The sequence below is a fragment of the Momordica charantia genome, assembly GCF_013281855.1.
Source record: "Momordica charantia cultivar OHB3-1 chromosome 8 unlocalized genomic scaffold, Mcharantia_2.0 BLBB01000008.1, whole genome shotgun sequence".
Classification (NCBI taxonomy): domain Eukaryota; kingdom Viridiplantae; phylum Streptophyta; class Magnoliopsida; order Cucurbitales; family Cucurbitaceae; genus Momordica; species Momordica charantia.
In genome coordinates this window covers 6,148,903-6,165,517 of record NW_028275166.1, presented here as the reverse complement: position 1 = coordinate 6,165,517, position 16,615 = coordinate 6,148,903, and the positions used below count along the sequence as shown (strand labels likewise).

The 16,615-nt window shown below is 34.8% G+C and overlaps 2 protein-coding genes across 3 annotated transcripts; one reads left to right on the top strand and one right to left on the bottom strand.

The window, feature by feature from the left end:
- The first annotated feature begins 3,541 nt into the window (after positions 1–3,541).
- On the top strand, positions 3,542–7,732 carry SYTB (Calcium-dependent lipid-binding (CaLB domain) family protein). 2 transcript variants are annotated; one of them, XM_088127934.1, is made up of 12 exons: positions 3,542–3,568; positions 4,856–4,954; positions 5,062–5,112; positions 5,208–5,331; positions 5,450–5,568; positions 5,769–5,870; positions 5,995–6,069; positions 6,168–6,244; positions 6,324–6,570; positions 6,668–7,018; positions 7,193–7,324; positions 7,426–7,732. In XM_088127934.1, the coding sequence occupies exons 1-12, from the start codon at positions 3,557–3,559 to the stop codon at positions 7,555–7,557; spliced, it is 1,521 nt and encodes a 506-aa protein (XP_087984060.1). In that variant the 5' UTR covers positions 3,542–3,556; the 3' UTR covers positions 7,558–7,732. The 2 variants fall into 2 exon arrangements, with proteins under 2 accessions (XP_087984060.1, XP_022144263.1); XM_022288571.2 differs by lacking the exon at positions 3,542–3,568 and adding an exon at positions 3,575–4,024.
- A 2,154-nt stretch (positions 7,733–9,886) lies between these two features.
- Positions 9,887–14,962, bottom strand: SHD (Chaperone protein htpG family protein). Its single transcript, XM_088127807.1, has 15 exons — positions 14,835–14,962; positions 14,607–14,727; positions 14,353–14,506; positions 14,181–14,261; positions 13,939–14,050; positions 13,713–13,839; positions 13,495–13,633; positions 12,701–12,818; positions 12,381–12,580; positions 12,021–12,236; positions 11,769–11,934; positions 11,530–11,671; positions 11,291–11,441; positions 10,771–11,175; positions 9,887–10,529 (listed from the first exon to the last, which is right to left on the bottom strand). Exons 1-15 carry the CDS (start codon positions 14,899–14,901, stop codon positions 10,254–10,256), a joined length of 2,475 nt encoding a protein of 824 aa, XP_087983933.1. The 5' UTR covers positions 14,902–14,962; the 3' UTR covers positions 9,887–10,253.
- Positions 14,963–16,615: the final 1,653 nt, after the last annotated feature.

The window sequence follows — 16,615 nt, the reverse complement described above, 5'->3', positions numbered from 1 at the left end:
AAAAAGGAAAAAAAATGTTTTTTTAGTACAACATGTTGGGGAGGGGATTCAAAGTCACAATCTCTTGATTGGAGCTATATGCCAATTACCGCTGAGCTATGCTCGCTTTGGCAAAAAAAAAATGTTATTACCATAATCCATGGAAGTTAAAAGGATGATTATGTAAAATTTTAGAGATGACATTTTCTCTTTTGATGTAGTAACTAGTTGTTAGTTTAGAAACGTTGGGATAAGATTCTTGTTAATTACCTTTCTGAAAATTTATAACAGTGGATATGAAGTTGATGTATCGAAGGTTATTGGTCATTTGATATAGTTTGGTTATTGTGATAGAGGTCGAATTTGCATGTCTAATTGTCGAGACTGATTCTTCGATCTCTTTTAATTTGAGTTATATATTAGCTTTTTTTTTCTTTTTTGAAAATCCCACATCTATGGTGGCTTTAAGTCAAGTAAGTTGAGTTGTATAGGGTGTGAATGGAGTGATTTTTAATTTTATGGGTAAATATGTCTAACTTGTTAAATTAAAATATGGAGTAGCTACAATTTAATTATAAAATATATCTACCAATGTAAGTTTAGTTAAGCGGTAATTAACATGTTTAGAACCAAGGGATCATGAATTCGAATCTCTCACTCCATTTGTTGTACTAAAATTATAAAATATATCTTTAAGAGAAATCATAAATTCCTTAACATTTTTAAGGCAATATCAAAGATCTTATTATTAGAAAGTTCTTCAAAAAAGAATAAAAAATAAATAAATCCTACTGGAAAATAACAAAAAGAAACCAAAATACATGAAAGGATAAAATTAGAACATTTGAAAAACTAGGGACAAGAATTTAAAAACTGACTTATAAATATTTGGGATGAAATTATATATTTAATTAAATTGAATAAAAGAAATCTAAAAAGTAGATCAAATTTAAAAGGAAAATAAGAAAAAAGAAAAGCTTTTTCTTTAATAAGGGTGTTGTTGAAAAAATAGCATTAATTATTATTATTATTATTTATGGCACAAATTATGGATCTCGTCCATTCTAATTGTCGGCAAAGAAGATTCGGACAAATTTGTAATTTGTAACGCCCACTACACGACGTGTCGTTAACGCTTATGCTCAATATGATATGACCACCCATGCCTTTATCAAATCATTTTTATTTTTTTTCTTAAAATATTTTGTATTTATTTCAAATTAAAAAAATACCATCCTTTTCATTGGTAACTGTCAAAAATAAAAAAATGTATAAAATATCTTCCAGGTGTCCTCGACCAATGCTTAGCTTGAGTGAGGGAGGGAAAAAGATGGTTGATATTACTTAATTCTTTTATTACAAGGGAAAAAAAGTTTCTTTTAACTTCTTACTTTACTTAAATTACAATTAATTAATATGAATAATTGAATAATTTTAGTAATATATTGATAAACTTAGCAAGAGTTACCAACTAAAATATTTAGTTCAATACACCCTCGGTTGTTGGCGCAGTGACAAGAGGTTTGGGTGTTGATACCCAAGATCTAGGTTTAAGCTAAAATATATATATATATATATATATATATATAAAAAGGCCGTAGGTTTGAATCTCCACTCTCACATATTGTTATACTAAAAAGAACAAATGTGAGTGTAGAAGCATAAACTTCAATCAATTAACAAATTATCATTTAATTATTTTGAATTAACGGTGAAAATACATATTGTTATTTTTATTTTTTTTGGAAAAAGTGAAAATACTTATTATTGAATTTGGGATAAAATACAAATTAATGTGTTTCGAATTAAAATAAAAGACATAAAGCCTACAAATCTAACAATATCATTTGTCTATCATAATGACATAAACTAGTTCAATCAGATTGTGGGGTGGTTGAAAATAAAATAAATTTTTTGTTAACCACAAATTGTTAGGATGATAACAAAATTATATGTCATTAAAATTTAGAGCCATTAAAGTTTGACAAGTGTCTCTAAAATTGAAATAGATTAATAAATTGACTAAATAAGTAATGTCACGAATATGCATAAATAATCCAATTAGATTTTGCCACATGACATAAGTGAACCCAATCAACTTATCTCATATGGTCCTGAGCTCGAGATCTAACAAAGTCCAAGCTCACTAAGAAGATCATTCCTCATTTTCATCTATGAGGAAGAACCAAAAGATTAGAGTAAACTATCGTAAGATTGAAGATCATCTGCAATTTTAAAAACTTTATAAATATTTCAATATCTGAAGATCTCAAAATTTCTCTGGAGAACTGAAAATTTCAAGACATCAATTAATTCTTCAACGAGCAAAACGTCGAAGATTCAACCTCAAGAACAAAGTCTTACATCCCTCAAGTCAAACTTGTCTTACATCCCTGGAGTCAAACTTGCATTTGGTAGAATTAGAGGAAGAAATTACAGAATTATACTACTATACAAAATCAATAAAATCATATTCATTCATCATTATTTCAATTTTTTTTTAAATTTGTGTCAATAATTGGGTACGAGAATTTTAACTTCCAACTTAAAAAAAATAGATCTTTTCTTTATCAATGATATGCATCTTAGTCATTGAACTAGGTACTTCGTAATCATTTATTTTGAAAATGGAAGGTAAGAATATAATAAACAAGTCTTAGATGGAAAACAACTAAAATTTTTGTCACCTTTTATTCGTAAAATAAATAAACAAGTACTAGTTTCTATCTTGATACTCTTTCTTTCTACTTTTATTAGGGCCATAATATGATAATTTAACGGTTATTTTAGAAAATATCCTAATTTAGTAAATATCTGATTTCTTTTATTGGTTAATTTCATATCTCAATAAGGCAAAATATTTGTAACCTCCCTTGTCGATAAGATATTCCAATATTCATTTCTTTTTCTTTTCTCTTTTTTTTTTTTGAAATGTAGCCCACAAGAAAAAAATTGTAAAAACAAGTTTATAACTTCTCATTTGAGAAAGGATGATTAAAGTATTAGTTTCTTTTTTTTAATACAAAATATAATAGCATAGAGAATCAAACTTATGAATTCTTGATTAGAGACAAATGTCAATTATTGTTGAGCTACGTTCACGTTGGCAGTAACTTTTCTTACCAAAGCTTCAAATTAAAGTTAAAAAATAAGTTCAAATCTTACCTACTATAGAACGTTATATTCTTCTTTCTTTTAAGAACTCAAAAAATATTTTTTCTATTAGTTTAAAATGAGGTGAGCGGATTCAACCTCCTAATTTTTCCCATTTTTTGGGAGTCAAATGGAAGTTACCAAATTGGAACATTTACTTTCTTTCCACTAAAAAAAAAGAGCATTAATATTATTAACACTGAAGGAACCAGAGGCAGCAGTAACAGAAAGAAACGGGATTCGGTCCTTTATTCAGCCGTTACAAAACAAAAACCAAAAAGCCGATATTTTTCTTCTTTCTTCTCTTCTTACACTTTGACCCTCAAAGAAAGAGACGATTACCGACACTCCCACGCGCTTCCTCCGTGTCTCGAAGCCGTTTTCTTCGATCCAATGCCCCAATGGTGGTGGTTGTGGTTCAAAAATGGCACTCATTGTAATACCTCACTCGAATTAATGCCTCCTTTATTACTACTCTCCTGATTCTTCATTTCCCTCCTCAAATCTTATCCTTCCATTCTCATACTTGATTTCTTCTCTCTTTTTCATTCCATTCCCGTTTCCCCTTTTGTTCTTAACTTGGACAGATCGCGAATTATTCTTCCGGAATAAGGAATCGGCTCTCCCTCTCTCTGGTGGGGCTGTTTTTGATCCCTATTTTCTCTGGGGGTGTAATGGAGAAGAGGGTTTGTCCATAAAGGGGTCGTTTCTTCTTCTTTCTTTCTTTCTTTGATTTCGTTTGGTTCTGGGGGATTTGGGTGAGTTCGAGAGGAGATTTTAGATGGGGTTACTGAGTAGTATACTGGGTTTTTGCGGCTTTGGCTTGGGAACATCTATTGGGCTTGTGATTGGATATTATATGTTCATCTATTTCCAGCCAGCAGATGTCAAGGTTGGTTTCTATTTTCCAGTTCTTGTTCTTTCTGTTTGTGGGAAATCGTCCGTTTCTTCTATGGATCTTTACTGTCAGTCTGTGCTCTGTGTAGAAATCTTGTTCTAATTGCATTGGATTGAGAGTGTTTTCCGGGAACGTTGGGGATATTTCCCGATTCGTTGGAGATTTTTCTGTTGTCAATTTGATAAGTTGAGGGATTTTACTTGATTGTACTGAAGAAGACAGGACAGACCCTAGTACTTGTGTCCTCTATTTTCGCTGATTTTTAGGATGTCTCCTAGGATTTCGTTTAGATGTCACCCCTTCTTTTCCCTTCCCTTGGACTGCTTTAAGTTAGAAGACTGTCGGTGACAATCAGGCAAGAAAAAAGAATAAGAAGGGGGATCATGACTGAGGAAGACATATAGGTCCTTGACTCCGAAGATTGCTAACAATTCGAGTTTCTTTTTTTCTTCTTTTTTTTTTTTAGGAAACTTGAGAGATGGTGGATGTAATAGATTATCTGATCTGAATCAGGATATGACTTTAGTTATGAATGCAGTTGGTAGACTAATTGTTGGGTGATCTTGAATAACTTTTGTTGTATGACGAGAGTATTGACAATTCGGGTGATTGGCACATGTTGATATGTCAACTATAGACTGAACTCAAGTTATGCTTAGACACTTCTTAAAGTGACTGTTAAACTTCACAAATTGTTCTCAATTTAGATGGTGAAATAGACTGGAATGTATTGACTCCTTGATTTTGTCATCTATACAAAATTACACATTATTCTCTAAAATTTTTGATTTTATGTTGCCTTTATTCTTTTTGTTATTGTTTCAGGACCCTGTTGTTCGCCCTTTGGTTGAGCAAGATTCTCGATCATTGTCACGGATGATGCCAGAAATACCTCTCTGGGTGAAAAATCCTGATTACGACCGTGTATGTCAGTCACCATTTGATTTCTTCTTGTTAGAATATGAATGCATGTGAACTCTTTGTTTACGCTTAGTAACAGCTTCCCTTGTACCTTTTTCTCGTTACTGTAGGTTGATTGGCTCAACAAATTTCTTGAAAATATGTGGCCATACTTGGACAAGGTTTGTGTACTGGAATTGTCAATCGGTACTATTTACCAGAGCCGTTCGGACGAGCATTCTTTGATAACTTTTCTTTTTCTTGCTACCCTTTCTAGGCCATTTGCAAGACGGTGAATAATATAGCAAAGCCTATTATTGCAGAACAAATTCCAAAATACAAAATTGATGCCGTTGAATTCGACACACTTACATTGGGCTCCTTACCACCCACTTTTCAAGGTAAAATCCCCTCCCCCCCTTCTTACCAGTACTCCTGTATTTGTAACTATATTATGCTATTTCATGGGTACGAATTGATGGATTTCTATTTTCTCATATTTGATTAACTACATACCAGGAATGAAAGTTTATATGACTGATGACAAAGAGCTGATCATGGAACCATGTATGAAGTGGGCGGGGAATCCGAACGTGACCGTTTCAGTGAAAGCATTCGGATTGAAAGCGACAGTTCAGGTTTTGCTTACAAATAAGCATAAAAAGCAACTATATGAATGAATGTATATGGTGAATGTGCATTAATTATCACTCTGTTTTAGCGACTCTACCTCATGAACTACTGAACCCCATTTACAACTATACTTGATGTCGTGTTACTGGCATTTAGTTGTTTGAATTGGAGCACCAGAACTATCTGATTTGCTTTTGACTTTCAGGTGGTCGATTTGCAAGTGTTTGCTATTCCGCGTATAACCCTGAAGCCTTTGGTCCCGACATTTCCTTGTTTTGCCAAAATTTTCGTCTCTCTCATGGAGAAGGTGTGGTTACCATTAATTTTTATGTTCTTTTAGCAAATTATACACGACGATAAAAAGTTTTGTCATTAGTAAGATAATTTATTTTTCACATTCTTGCCCTTTAAATTGTTATTTATCTATGCAGCCTCATGTCGATTTTGGACTGAAATTGCTCGGTGCAGATGCAATGTCCATCCCCGGGTTGTATAGATTCGTTCAGGTAGGCATTTATCTCTGTGCTGCTCTGTTTACCACACCAAAAAACTAATCTGATTGGTAGGTAACTAACAAATCTTCTTCTCTTTCGAAAAATGACAGGAGCTTATAAAAGACCAAGTTGCCAATATGTACCTATGGCCTAGGACCCTCGAAGTACCGATAATGGATCCTGCAAAGTAAGTTTGGTTTGTGTCGTTTAGTATTAAAAGATTACCGCAAAGCATTCCGTCTCTTGATTTGTTTAATCTTTGTCAGAGCCATGAAGAAACCTGTTGGCATCCTTCATGTGAAGGTTTTGAGAGCAATGAAGCTTAAAAAGAAAGATCTATTTGGGGCATCAGATCCATATTTAAAACTGAAGCTCACTGAAGACAAGCTGCCTTCCAAGAAAACAACTGTTAAACACACTAATTTGAACCCAATATGGAACGAGGAGTTTACTTTTGTCGTGAAAGATCCCGAGTCTCAAGCCTTGGAACTTATCCTCTACGATTGGGAGCAGGTACTTTTCGTTCTTGTTTATGATCGTTATCTTGTTTGTAAGATGATCTCTATGCGATTGTCTCATTTTGTCGATGTGTATTCTTGGATCTTCTTAGGTTGGCAAGCACGAAAAGATGGGAATGAACGTTGTTCCATTGAAAGAACTAACACCTGAGGAGTCCAAGGAGATTACTCTTGACGTATTGAAAAATATGGATCCTAATGATACACAAAACGAGAAGTCGAGAGGGCAGCTTGTTCTGGAGTTGTTGTACAAACCATTTAAGGACGATGAAGCACCGAAAGATGTCGATGATGATGACACAATACAAAAGGCTCCTGATGGAACACCCGCTGGCGGAGGCTTGCTCGTTGTCATTATCCATCAGGCTGAAGATGTGGAAGGGAAGCATCACACTAACCCCTATGTCCGGTTGCTTTTTCGAGGAGAGGAGAAAAAAACTAAGGTAACCGGTGCCTTCAACCTCCTCACCTCACAGTGGCGAAGTCGATATCGATATGATCAATCAAAGCCAACCTAGTTATATAGAACTCTGCTTTTGATGATAAACTTGTATAACGTGTGGAAATGAGTTCTCGTGTCTATTATTAATTCTTCTTTCCATTTGGCACAAATGTAGCATGTTAAGAAAAACCGAGACCCGAGATGGGATGAGGAGTTTCAGTTTATGCTGGAGGAGCCGCCTGTCAACGATCGGCTTCACGTGGAAGTACACAGCACCTCGTCGAGGATAGGCCTGCTTCACCCCAAGGTATATAATATATGCTATGTATGCACACACTCTGTTTCTTCAAATCAAGGAAATGAAGCTTATTATATATTCTGAAATTTCAAACTTTGTTATATGATCAGGAGTCTTTAGGTTATGTGGACATAAACCTAGCTGATGTTGTCTCAAACAAGAGGATCAATGGGAAGTATCATCTCATTGACTCGAAGAACGGTCGGATTCAAATCGAGCTTCAATGGAGAACTTCGTCCTAGGCGATTCAATTTACCCCTTTTTCTTTTCTTTTCTTTTCTTTTTCTTCCCCTTGTAGGGTAAATTAACTAGTGATATTCTTGTTTATTGAAATGTTGATATGTTATGGTTTATTTTGTATTTGATCCAAACAAAGATTGAATAATTATGCAGAGTTCTCTTGTTTGCTTTTATAAATGGGCTTTGGGTTTTGGTTTAAAGATTCAAAAAAGTTTTTTGGTTGATCATTCCTTTTACTTAATTTTGAAGTTTTGTAGTTGAAAACTGGAGAGAGATTTGAATTGTTGAGAGTATTTGGAGAAATGAGACTTTTGATTTTAAGGTAAGCAATGTAATTAAAGTTTACATTTATACTTTTTAAAGTTTGGTTTAAATTTTATTCTGAATGTTTGTCTTGTACCTTATTTTGGACTTTTGCATAAAAAAAATTAATTTAGTTATTATCTTAATTTTTGTATTTATTTGACAAAAATTTGACATAATTCTTTATTGGTCAAATATATCTAATGCTTCATAGTCTTTTAGGAAATCCTTGATTTGATCCCCTGAACTTAAATTCTAAATTTTATGCATTGAGATTTTCAATAGGAACCTTTTGTAATAAGATTGTTTCAAATTTGTTCAAAAAATTAATGTATCATTAAATATTGTTTATTAATATTTAGTGGATAGGTAAGCCGGATGGTATGCTACTATGCTATTTGATGTATGACATTCAAATCGTGCATCAACAAAATGCAATCCGTCCAACAAAATCAATTTCTTCCACCACTTGTCTAAATATATTAATAGAAAAAATAGTCTAGTACCACGTGAGCTTTTTTTCCTCTAAGATCAACACAAGAAATGATTTGTCACTTTGTCGTGACCAAACTGTCATTTTTTAATTTTAGAACCAAATCTTTTAAAAGTAAGAAACTATTAACAATGATCTTTTAAAAGTCGAAGATCAAACCGTCATTTTTTAATCATAGAACCGAATAGAAATCTATTCTCAAATTTAAGAATTATACTACTTTTTAATATATTAAGGGTAATTTTGAGATTTTGAGAAGATCAAGAATGAAAAGAGACCTTTGATTTATTTAGCCTTTTTCTATTTATCAAATGAGTAGATATTTATGTAGACAGTTGTTAGTATATACATATTTTTTTCTTTGAAAGTAAGAAACTATGAGATAACAATTAAATCATTTTGGACCACATTAACAAATCATGGCAGTTAAGACTTGCATTTGAAGTTTTGATATTTTTGGACTCATAATGGACTGGATAATGGCAACATCATGATTGGATTTTGTATTTGGGCTCATTACATCCATAGCCATTCCTACTCGGTTCCTTAAAATTTTGTTCATTCAATAAATTTTTTACTTAGTGCATGTGACCAGCATTCTAGACTTAAAATTTTTTTATGTGAGGTGCAGTGATTATCACTTTAAGATATGCGCGGGAGCCCTTGAGAAGCGCTCTAGGACACGCCAACGCTCATTCAAAGGGTATACTAATAAAAAAAAAGTCATTCAAATTGGTCGGATTGGCTTCCTCCTTGTACAATCATGAGGCTTAGTTAAGTAGAACCTCGCATTATAATAGTTGAGGAGGTGCTGTGAAGATCTAGGAGTATGAGAAAGACTCCCATACTCCCTCTGCCCGCTCATAATCAGACGAAAAAGGGATAAAAGTTACTCTAGAAATATGTTATCTTTTCCAAAAATTTAGATCGATAGAAAAGTTTAGCCCCTCAACGTCAGCTATTTACCACCTAGAGCTATATATGTTTCTAAGAATCCTCCAAATCATGTGATTGAATAAATCCTCATCTATTTAAAGATTAATTAATTTGAAGTTATTCTCAGATATAAACAAATGATTCAGTTTTGAAGCCAACTCCCTTTATTTTGATAGAATAAATTAGGAGTTGTGAAAAGGAATTGGTGCTACGCTATAATTTCTATGTAGCATATGGTCCTGGGATTTTTTTTTTGCCAGCGTCCCACTTTTTTGAATCCTCATATGTTCTAAATTGTCATAAATAGGAAAAGCAAATGGGTAAGAAAAATCATATCCGACGAGACACTTGCCAAATTGTATAACAAAGTCTTAACAAATTGACATGACAGATTTATTACTCAACATTAATGTTGATTTAAGATTATAGCTATAAATAAGTACTTTGAATTTTCAACCTGAACACGTTAGTTTAATCACATCCCTTGCATATATTTTGATATCGAGTTACCCTTTCATTTATGAAGTTATTAATCATAATTATAGGTCACAAGGGGGTGAAATCCTAATCCCATAAAACTTTGAAGCTCAAAAACACGATTTCAAAAATTCCTTTTATTCTCTCTCCTTGAGCTTCCCACAACATCAAACGCCTCATAGTGGTAGACGAACAACAGAGCGTCTCAGAATAGAAATGTAGAACAGCAACAGGAGAAGAAGAACCACAGTATAACTAACAGAAAATTCCTATGAAAAGACAAAACGTCTACAGTAAAATCTCTAATTAAAAAGCAGACGCCAAAAGCTTATTGGACTCCGACGCCAAATAAAAAGCAGCCTGATCCTGATGATGAACAAGAAGAGTTAGCAGCTCTATGCTGGCTTGATGATGTCCAACTTGTACAAAATTATAACCCACCATAAACCACCCCCCCCCCCCCCCCTCCTCTGCTACAACTCGGTCAATCTACAACTCATCCTTTACGGCTTCATCGTCCTCGGTAGCATCGGTTTCGGACTTGATAGCCTCTCCTGCTTCTGCACCCTTTGATTCACTCTCGCTCTCGACTTCGGCTTCTGCTTCATCTTCCTCCTCAACGGTCGCGTCGGGACTGATGTCTAAGCTAGTCTTCACCGTGTCATAGATTTGGGAGGCAAATTCCTTTGGGTCGTTCAGAATAAACCCACTTTCCAGGAGTGCTGTCTGGTACATCAGTTTTGCAGCATTCTTTGCACCCACATCCTATATGTACAAATATATCGGGTTACAAGTTAATGGATATATCAATTCATGGTTTTCTAAAATCACTTTTGATATTTCTCAAAGTTGTCGCACTAAATCCTATCATATTATTAAATCTTAGTTTGTGAGATTGATCGAGCTAGCTAGCCTATACTAAACACTCATAATTATTAATCTTTCCCCTTCTTTATTCGTTTAAGATTAACAATTTAACATGATCCAAAGTAAAATTATAACATACCTCCGGATCCTTCACTATTCTCTCCCGAAGATCCTTGATGATCGGGTGCCTGGGGTTGATCTCGAGCACCCTCTTACCGCGCATGTATGCTTGTTTCTTTGCATCTGATAGGGTCTGAGATTGCATGATCCTTTCCATGTTGGCGCTCCATCCATATTTCGATGTCACAACCACACAAGGTGTGTTGTCCAATCGGTTAGAAACTTTCACATCATCAACATTATCGAAAGAAAGGGCAGTCTTCCACCACTTTGTAAGATCCTTGAAGGATTCCTTGAGTTCTTTGGCCTTTGAGTCTTTCCCGAGTTTGAGACCCTCCTTTGATACATTTTGGAATTTCTTGTCTTCGTAGTCCATGAGATATTGCATCAAGTACTCGTCGACCGGATCCGTTAAAAGGATAACCTGTAAAGAGACCAAAATTAGATATGGGAAAGTGATGAATTTCCAAGGAGGAAAAAAAATAGCAAAGAAAATAAACACAAACACCAAGAGGAGAAACCTCCCAACTAAAATTCACCTCATAGTTCTTCTTCTTAAGTCGCTCAAGGAATGGGGATTTCTCCAGCTGTTCCTTGCTTGTTCCAGTTATGTAAAAGATATCCTTTTGTCCTGATTTCATTCTTGAGATATACTGATCCAGTGAAGTCAATTTGCCGTCCGACTTGGTGCTGCAAGTGAGTTCATTTAGGTTAGCATCAACAAGGTAGAAATAAAGCAGCCCAGGAATGAACTGAATCTGAAACAAAAGCAAGGTACCTCTCAAATCTGAGCAGTTTTGCCAGACGATTTCTGTTAGTAGCATCCTCAATAATACCAAGTTTAATCGATTTTCCAAACTCATTCCAGAATCTAGTATACTGGCCTTTCTTCTCATCATCATCACTAGTCTTCTCAGCATCTGCTTGTTAATGAAGGTTTAAAGTTAATGAAATAAAACATGGAAGGAAACCAGCACGTCTTTATAGCATCACTAGAATCAAATTCTTAAGGAGTACCTTTCTTGTCCTTGTCACTGGACTCATCAGGATCCTCATCAGCAATTTTACGGATCATATCAAGGGCCTTGCGGATGAGCTTCTTCTTAATTGTCTTCAAGCTGCTGTGTTGTTGGAGCATCTCTCGTGAAACGTTGAGAGGTAACGTATCGGAATCAACAAGACCCTGCAGAGAATGATAATTTTGAGAATAGATCTTACAAATTAAGCCAAACATATCTCTGTTATAGTACTTGGCCACTTCTCATTTACCAGCAAAAAGTTCAAATACTTTGGCAAGAGCTCATCAAACTCGTCTGAGATGAAAACCCTCCGAACATACAACTTCAAGTTGGATTTTTTGCTGTTATAATAGCTCTCGTATAGATCATGAGGAGCCTTAGGAGGCACAAACAGAACAGCTTTGAACTCAACATCACCTTCTGCATTGAAGTGACTCCATGCCAAAGGCTTGTCATCACCAAAATCCTGCAATGTGTCACTAACTTCATTAGATTTGGAAACCAAATTTTAGAGTTTAGAGTACTTCATTGTCCTTTTTTTTGGGGTGGGGCGGTGGGGGGGGGGGGGGGGGGGGGGGGGGGGGGGCTAAATAGCATCTTGGACAATTACCTTAGCAAGAGAATGATAGAATTTAGTATACTCTTCTTCTGTCACCTCCTTAGGACTCCGCAGCCATATAGCTTTCACATCATTCAAAAGCTCCCATTCATAAGTTGTTTCTTTGATTGTCTTTGTCTTTGGCTTCTCGGTATCTTCATCCTCACTCTTTTCTGCATCATCTTCCCCTTCTTCCGATGAGCTGCTTTCAGCTGTTTTTGAAATCAAGGAAAATGTAATCAGAACAACTTAAACCATGATGACCAATAGAAAGTTTTTTCCACCGCAAAGGTATGAGAATATGCATATTCAACATTCAAGATAACACATACGTGATTCTTCTTCATCATTGGATTCATCCTCATCTGCAGGAACCTCCACGTCAACCTCTTTGCTTGCCCAGATAAAAATGGGGAAGTTGATAAATTCTGAATATCTCTTCACCAAATCCTAATAGAAAAAATTACCACAACCCATTTTAGTTCAAATAGTCAGCAAGGAAGAATAATATACAAAATAAGAATATACGTTTCAGATAAATTAATTTAACCAATAAACTAATAATCGATCAAGTTTACTAATATCCAACAGTGTACAAGAGGGTAGCTGTCATATGGCACCCTATAACTTATTTGAAAATTTGAAATACAGAGCGAGAAGAAATTGCTGGTTGCAGAAGATAATGAAGGAAAAGTAACAATAAATTATTTTGAAATTAGGCTCAACTAAACTGCTTGAAACAGAGGGAAAGAAGTAATGATAGGTTCCAAGAGAGAGAAATCAATCAACAGCTGCAAGGTGTCTTCAAAGCAGAAGCAGAAACCAAAATATACACAGCGCTACTCCAAGCGGACGGGAAAGTACAAGTTCAAACCACTTATACGTAGACAGATAACAATATAAATTTGACCATTATAGATGGTGGATATCAAGAGGTACTATGAACAAGCTATTCTCTTGATAAGAAATGAACCAGTTATTCTCCATAGGCTCTCAAGCAAAAAAGACATAATTTATTGTTCCAGTGGGCGAAAAAATCTAGAAGGCCATCCTTTGGGTTCTATATGAGGGTCAAATCGTTAAACGAACATCTAAGCAGGTAATGAGAAATGTCAATCATACTTACTTTCAGTTTGCCCTCCTCCAAGTATTCTTGAGCTTCATCCCTAAGGTGCAGTCTAATTTCAGTTCCACGGCCTAAAGGTTCATTCCAAGTGTCTTCAGAGATGGCGAATGCTCCATCAGCCTTCGATTCCCACACATGTCTGTAAACAAGGAAAAGTTTAACATAAATAACATGCCAAGCCAAACACTGAAATGAGAATGAGGTTGACGGTTGCTCACTGTTTGTCGTCATTGTGTTTGCTAATCACTTCAACATAATCAGCCACAAGGTACACGGAGTAGAAACCTACTCCAAATTGTCCAATAAGATTGAGATCTCCGCTTGTCTGCATTTTTTCCACAAATGCTGCGCAGGGGAAACAACAAATTTAATACGTTTCACATTACACCTACCTTGGTTAAAAAATAAATAAATAAATACAATGAACTCCGATAATAAAAGTACCTGAAGTTCCAGATTTTGCTATGGTTCCCAAATTCTTAATCAAATCCTCTTTCGTCATACCAATACCTCTGTCGCGAATAGAAAGGATTTTGTTTTCTTTGTCCAACTTAATCTGTATTATATGAGTTCAGGACAATATATAAGTATTCAAGGGATCACCATCTAGAACAATAAATTTTGTCAAGGTAAAAGAAAACAATATGTCCTAGTCCTAATCTAGCATGATGCGCTATGAGACTCACTTGTATCTCCAGCTTCGAGTTGTCACCCTCACCCAAGATCTCTTTATCAGTCAGGGAAAGGAACCTAATCTTATCCAACGCCTGAAATGCAAATATACCATCATCCAATATAAATATCTTAACTACAAAATTACTAGATCTAATGAAGTAAGACGAAGCAGGGAGAACTTACATCAGAGGCGTTGGAGATCAACTCTCTGAGGAATATGTCTTTGTTACTATATAAGGAATTGATAATAATGTCCATGAGACGAGACACCTCAGCTTGGAACTCAAATTTCTCCCCGCTGCTGCGAAGAGATCTCTTCGAGATTGACTCCGACTCCCTGAAACAACAATTTCCGAGAAGATACATTAAAAAAATTTCCTGAAGTGGACGAATCTATAGGTTAAAGTGTGGAACAACGAGATTAGACATTCACGAACCTCTTGGCAACATCAGAATCAGTGGAGAGGCCATGTGGAACGGCGCCGATCTTATCCTCGACCTTTGGTGGATCTACAACTTCGTCCGCGGCACCGTCGGCCTTGGCATGAAATCTAGGACCTAAACACCAAAACACAAGGAGAAAGAAAACATTGAAACAACATCACTACAAATCTTTACCATTACAAAGAAATAAAAAATGGCTGAAACAAGAAGCGAAATCACACCTTGATCTGGAACGAGAGAAAGAAGGCAAAGAAGGAGCAGGGCAGAAGCGATCGTCCACTTCCTCATGGTTTCTGAAAAAACTTCCAGTAGCTTCGATCACTGATCTGGTTTCTCCAGAGATTATCCGTATTTATATTGTCCCTCTTGATTGATCTATGTTGCCAGCGTGGATGATCCTACGGCGAGGCATTCTGATCAATAACGTGGCAAAATTTTATTGGATGATATTTGTTCGTTTGACGTGGATAAAGCCACTTCAAATTTCCATTACTGGCCCCCACGGAAGACCTTCAAAATCGAATTCTACTTGACGATCTTAACGGCCCGTAATAGCTGATGTGGAGAATCTGACGGATCTGATTGCTTTGTTTCTACGTGGCCGAAAGTTATTGGGTTGATTTTATGTTTTCGACGTGGAAACACAACGTGTCCCGAGGGATACCTTTGGAATTCAACATTTTTTTTAATTGATTGATTGATAGAGATTGCAAGGTCAAGCAACAATTAAAAAGGTTTTTTTTTTCTTTTACCTTCCAAAAAGAAAGTATTTATTTTCTTTTAAATAAATCTTAAAAAGTTAAGAAATAAATTAAGGAATCGTTAAAGTTAAACTAAATAAATTTTAGTGTTAAGAAATAAATTAGGGAATTGTTAAAGTTAAATTAAATAAATTTTAGTACAATATGAGTGAGAGATTCGAAACAAAGATGCTTTAATCCCTATACTCAGAGTTGACATTAGATTAGAGATTTTAATTTTTATTAAACATATTCATCATACTTAGTGGGAGTTTCTCTTTTTTCGAGAGCAACGAAAATAATTTTAAAAAAACTACCAAAAATATAAAGAATAATACATGAAATAACAATTTCATTAAAAAAAATTTGTTAGAAGACAATCTACCTATTAATGAACCTAAAAAATCAAAGGTTTTTTAATTATTCATCTATTTATATTACTTTGATACCATAGGTGTTCTTAACATTATTGACTTAATCATGGTAGGGTTACAAAATTTTGCAGTCGAACAAAATATCTTTAATTGAGTCATAAGTTAAAATGATAAATTTTAAGGAGACATTTATAACAATAAATATTAAATTAAAGATGATATATGGATAAGGCACATATTAAAATACCAAAGGCTAGTTTTCTCCTGTTGAACTTTTTTCTACATTAAATTAAATATGACAACATGTGGATTAGTTGGAGTGGTAGATTTCAGAATTTTCATTTCGGGATAGGCTGTTTTTTTCCCTTATAAGAGAATTACTTTAATTAATAGAAGATAATGTCGTATGGGCTACAAACGGAAATCCCCCTTTACAACATTCAAATGTCAAGTTGAAAAAATAAAATTAAAAAAAAAAACAAAAAATTCATGGTCGAGTGCAAGAGACCAAATTTTGCCAAAGCATCGACTGGCTTATTGCAATCCTCGTGAAGATGGTTGAAAGAAGTAGAAGAGAATGCTACAGCTAGACTCTCAATATCAATCAACCAGTTCAATTCATCTTCAAGAGTTGCAATTTAATCTCTGTTAGACTTCATATATATCAAGCTAGACGGAGTCCATTTAAAATCATACAAAGCTCAACAAGTAGAGGTGGATACGCAATTTTGGAGTCGCCTAGGGTTCTTTATTATTTTGTAATGAAATAATATAACAAAAATATTGGCTAACACTTAGACACAATTTTGAGCCGTTCATTTTTGTTGAAATATTTAGTTACTTTTATTAATGTAGGGATACAAAATTAGTGTCCAACATTAGTAGTAA

Coding starts and splice junctions, on each gene's coding strand:
- SYTB (XM_022288571.2), top strand. CDS start 3,914: ATGGGGTTACTGAGTAGTATACTGGGTTTTTGCGGCTTTGGCTTGGGA. Junction 6,070..6,167: donor GGTTGTATAGATTCGTTCAG/GTAGGCATTTAT, acceptor GAAAAATGACAG/GAGCTTATAAAAGACCAAGT. Junction 7,325..7,425: donor TAGGCCTGCTTCACCCCAAG/GTATATAATATA, acceptor TTATATGATCAG/GAGTCTTTAGGTTATGTGGA.
- SHD (XM_088127807.1), bottom strand. CDS start 14,901: ATGAGGAAGTGGACGATCGCTTCTGCCCTGCTCCTTCTTTGCCTTCTT. Junction 12,581..12,700: donor CAATGATGAAGAAGAATCAC/GTATGTGTTATC, acceptor TTTCAAAAACAG/CTGAAAGCAGCTCATCGGAA. Junction 11,672..11,768: donor CAGTGACAAGGACAAGAAAG/GTACTCCTTAAG, acceptor ATTAACAAGCAG/ATGCTGAGAAGACTAGTGAT.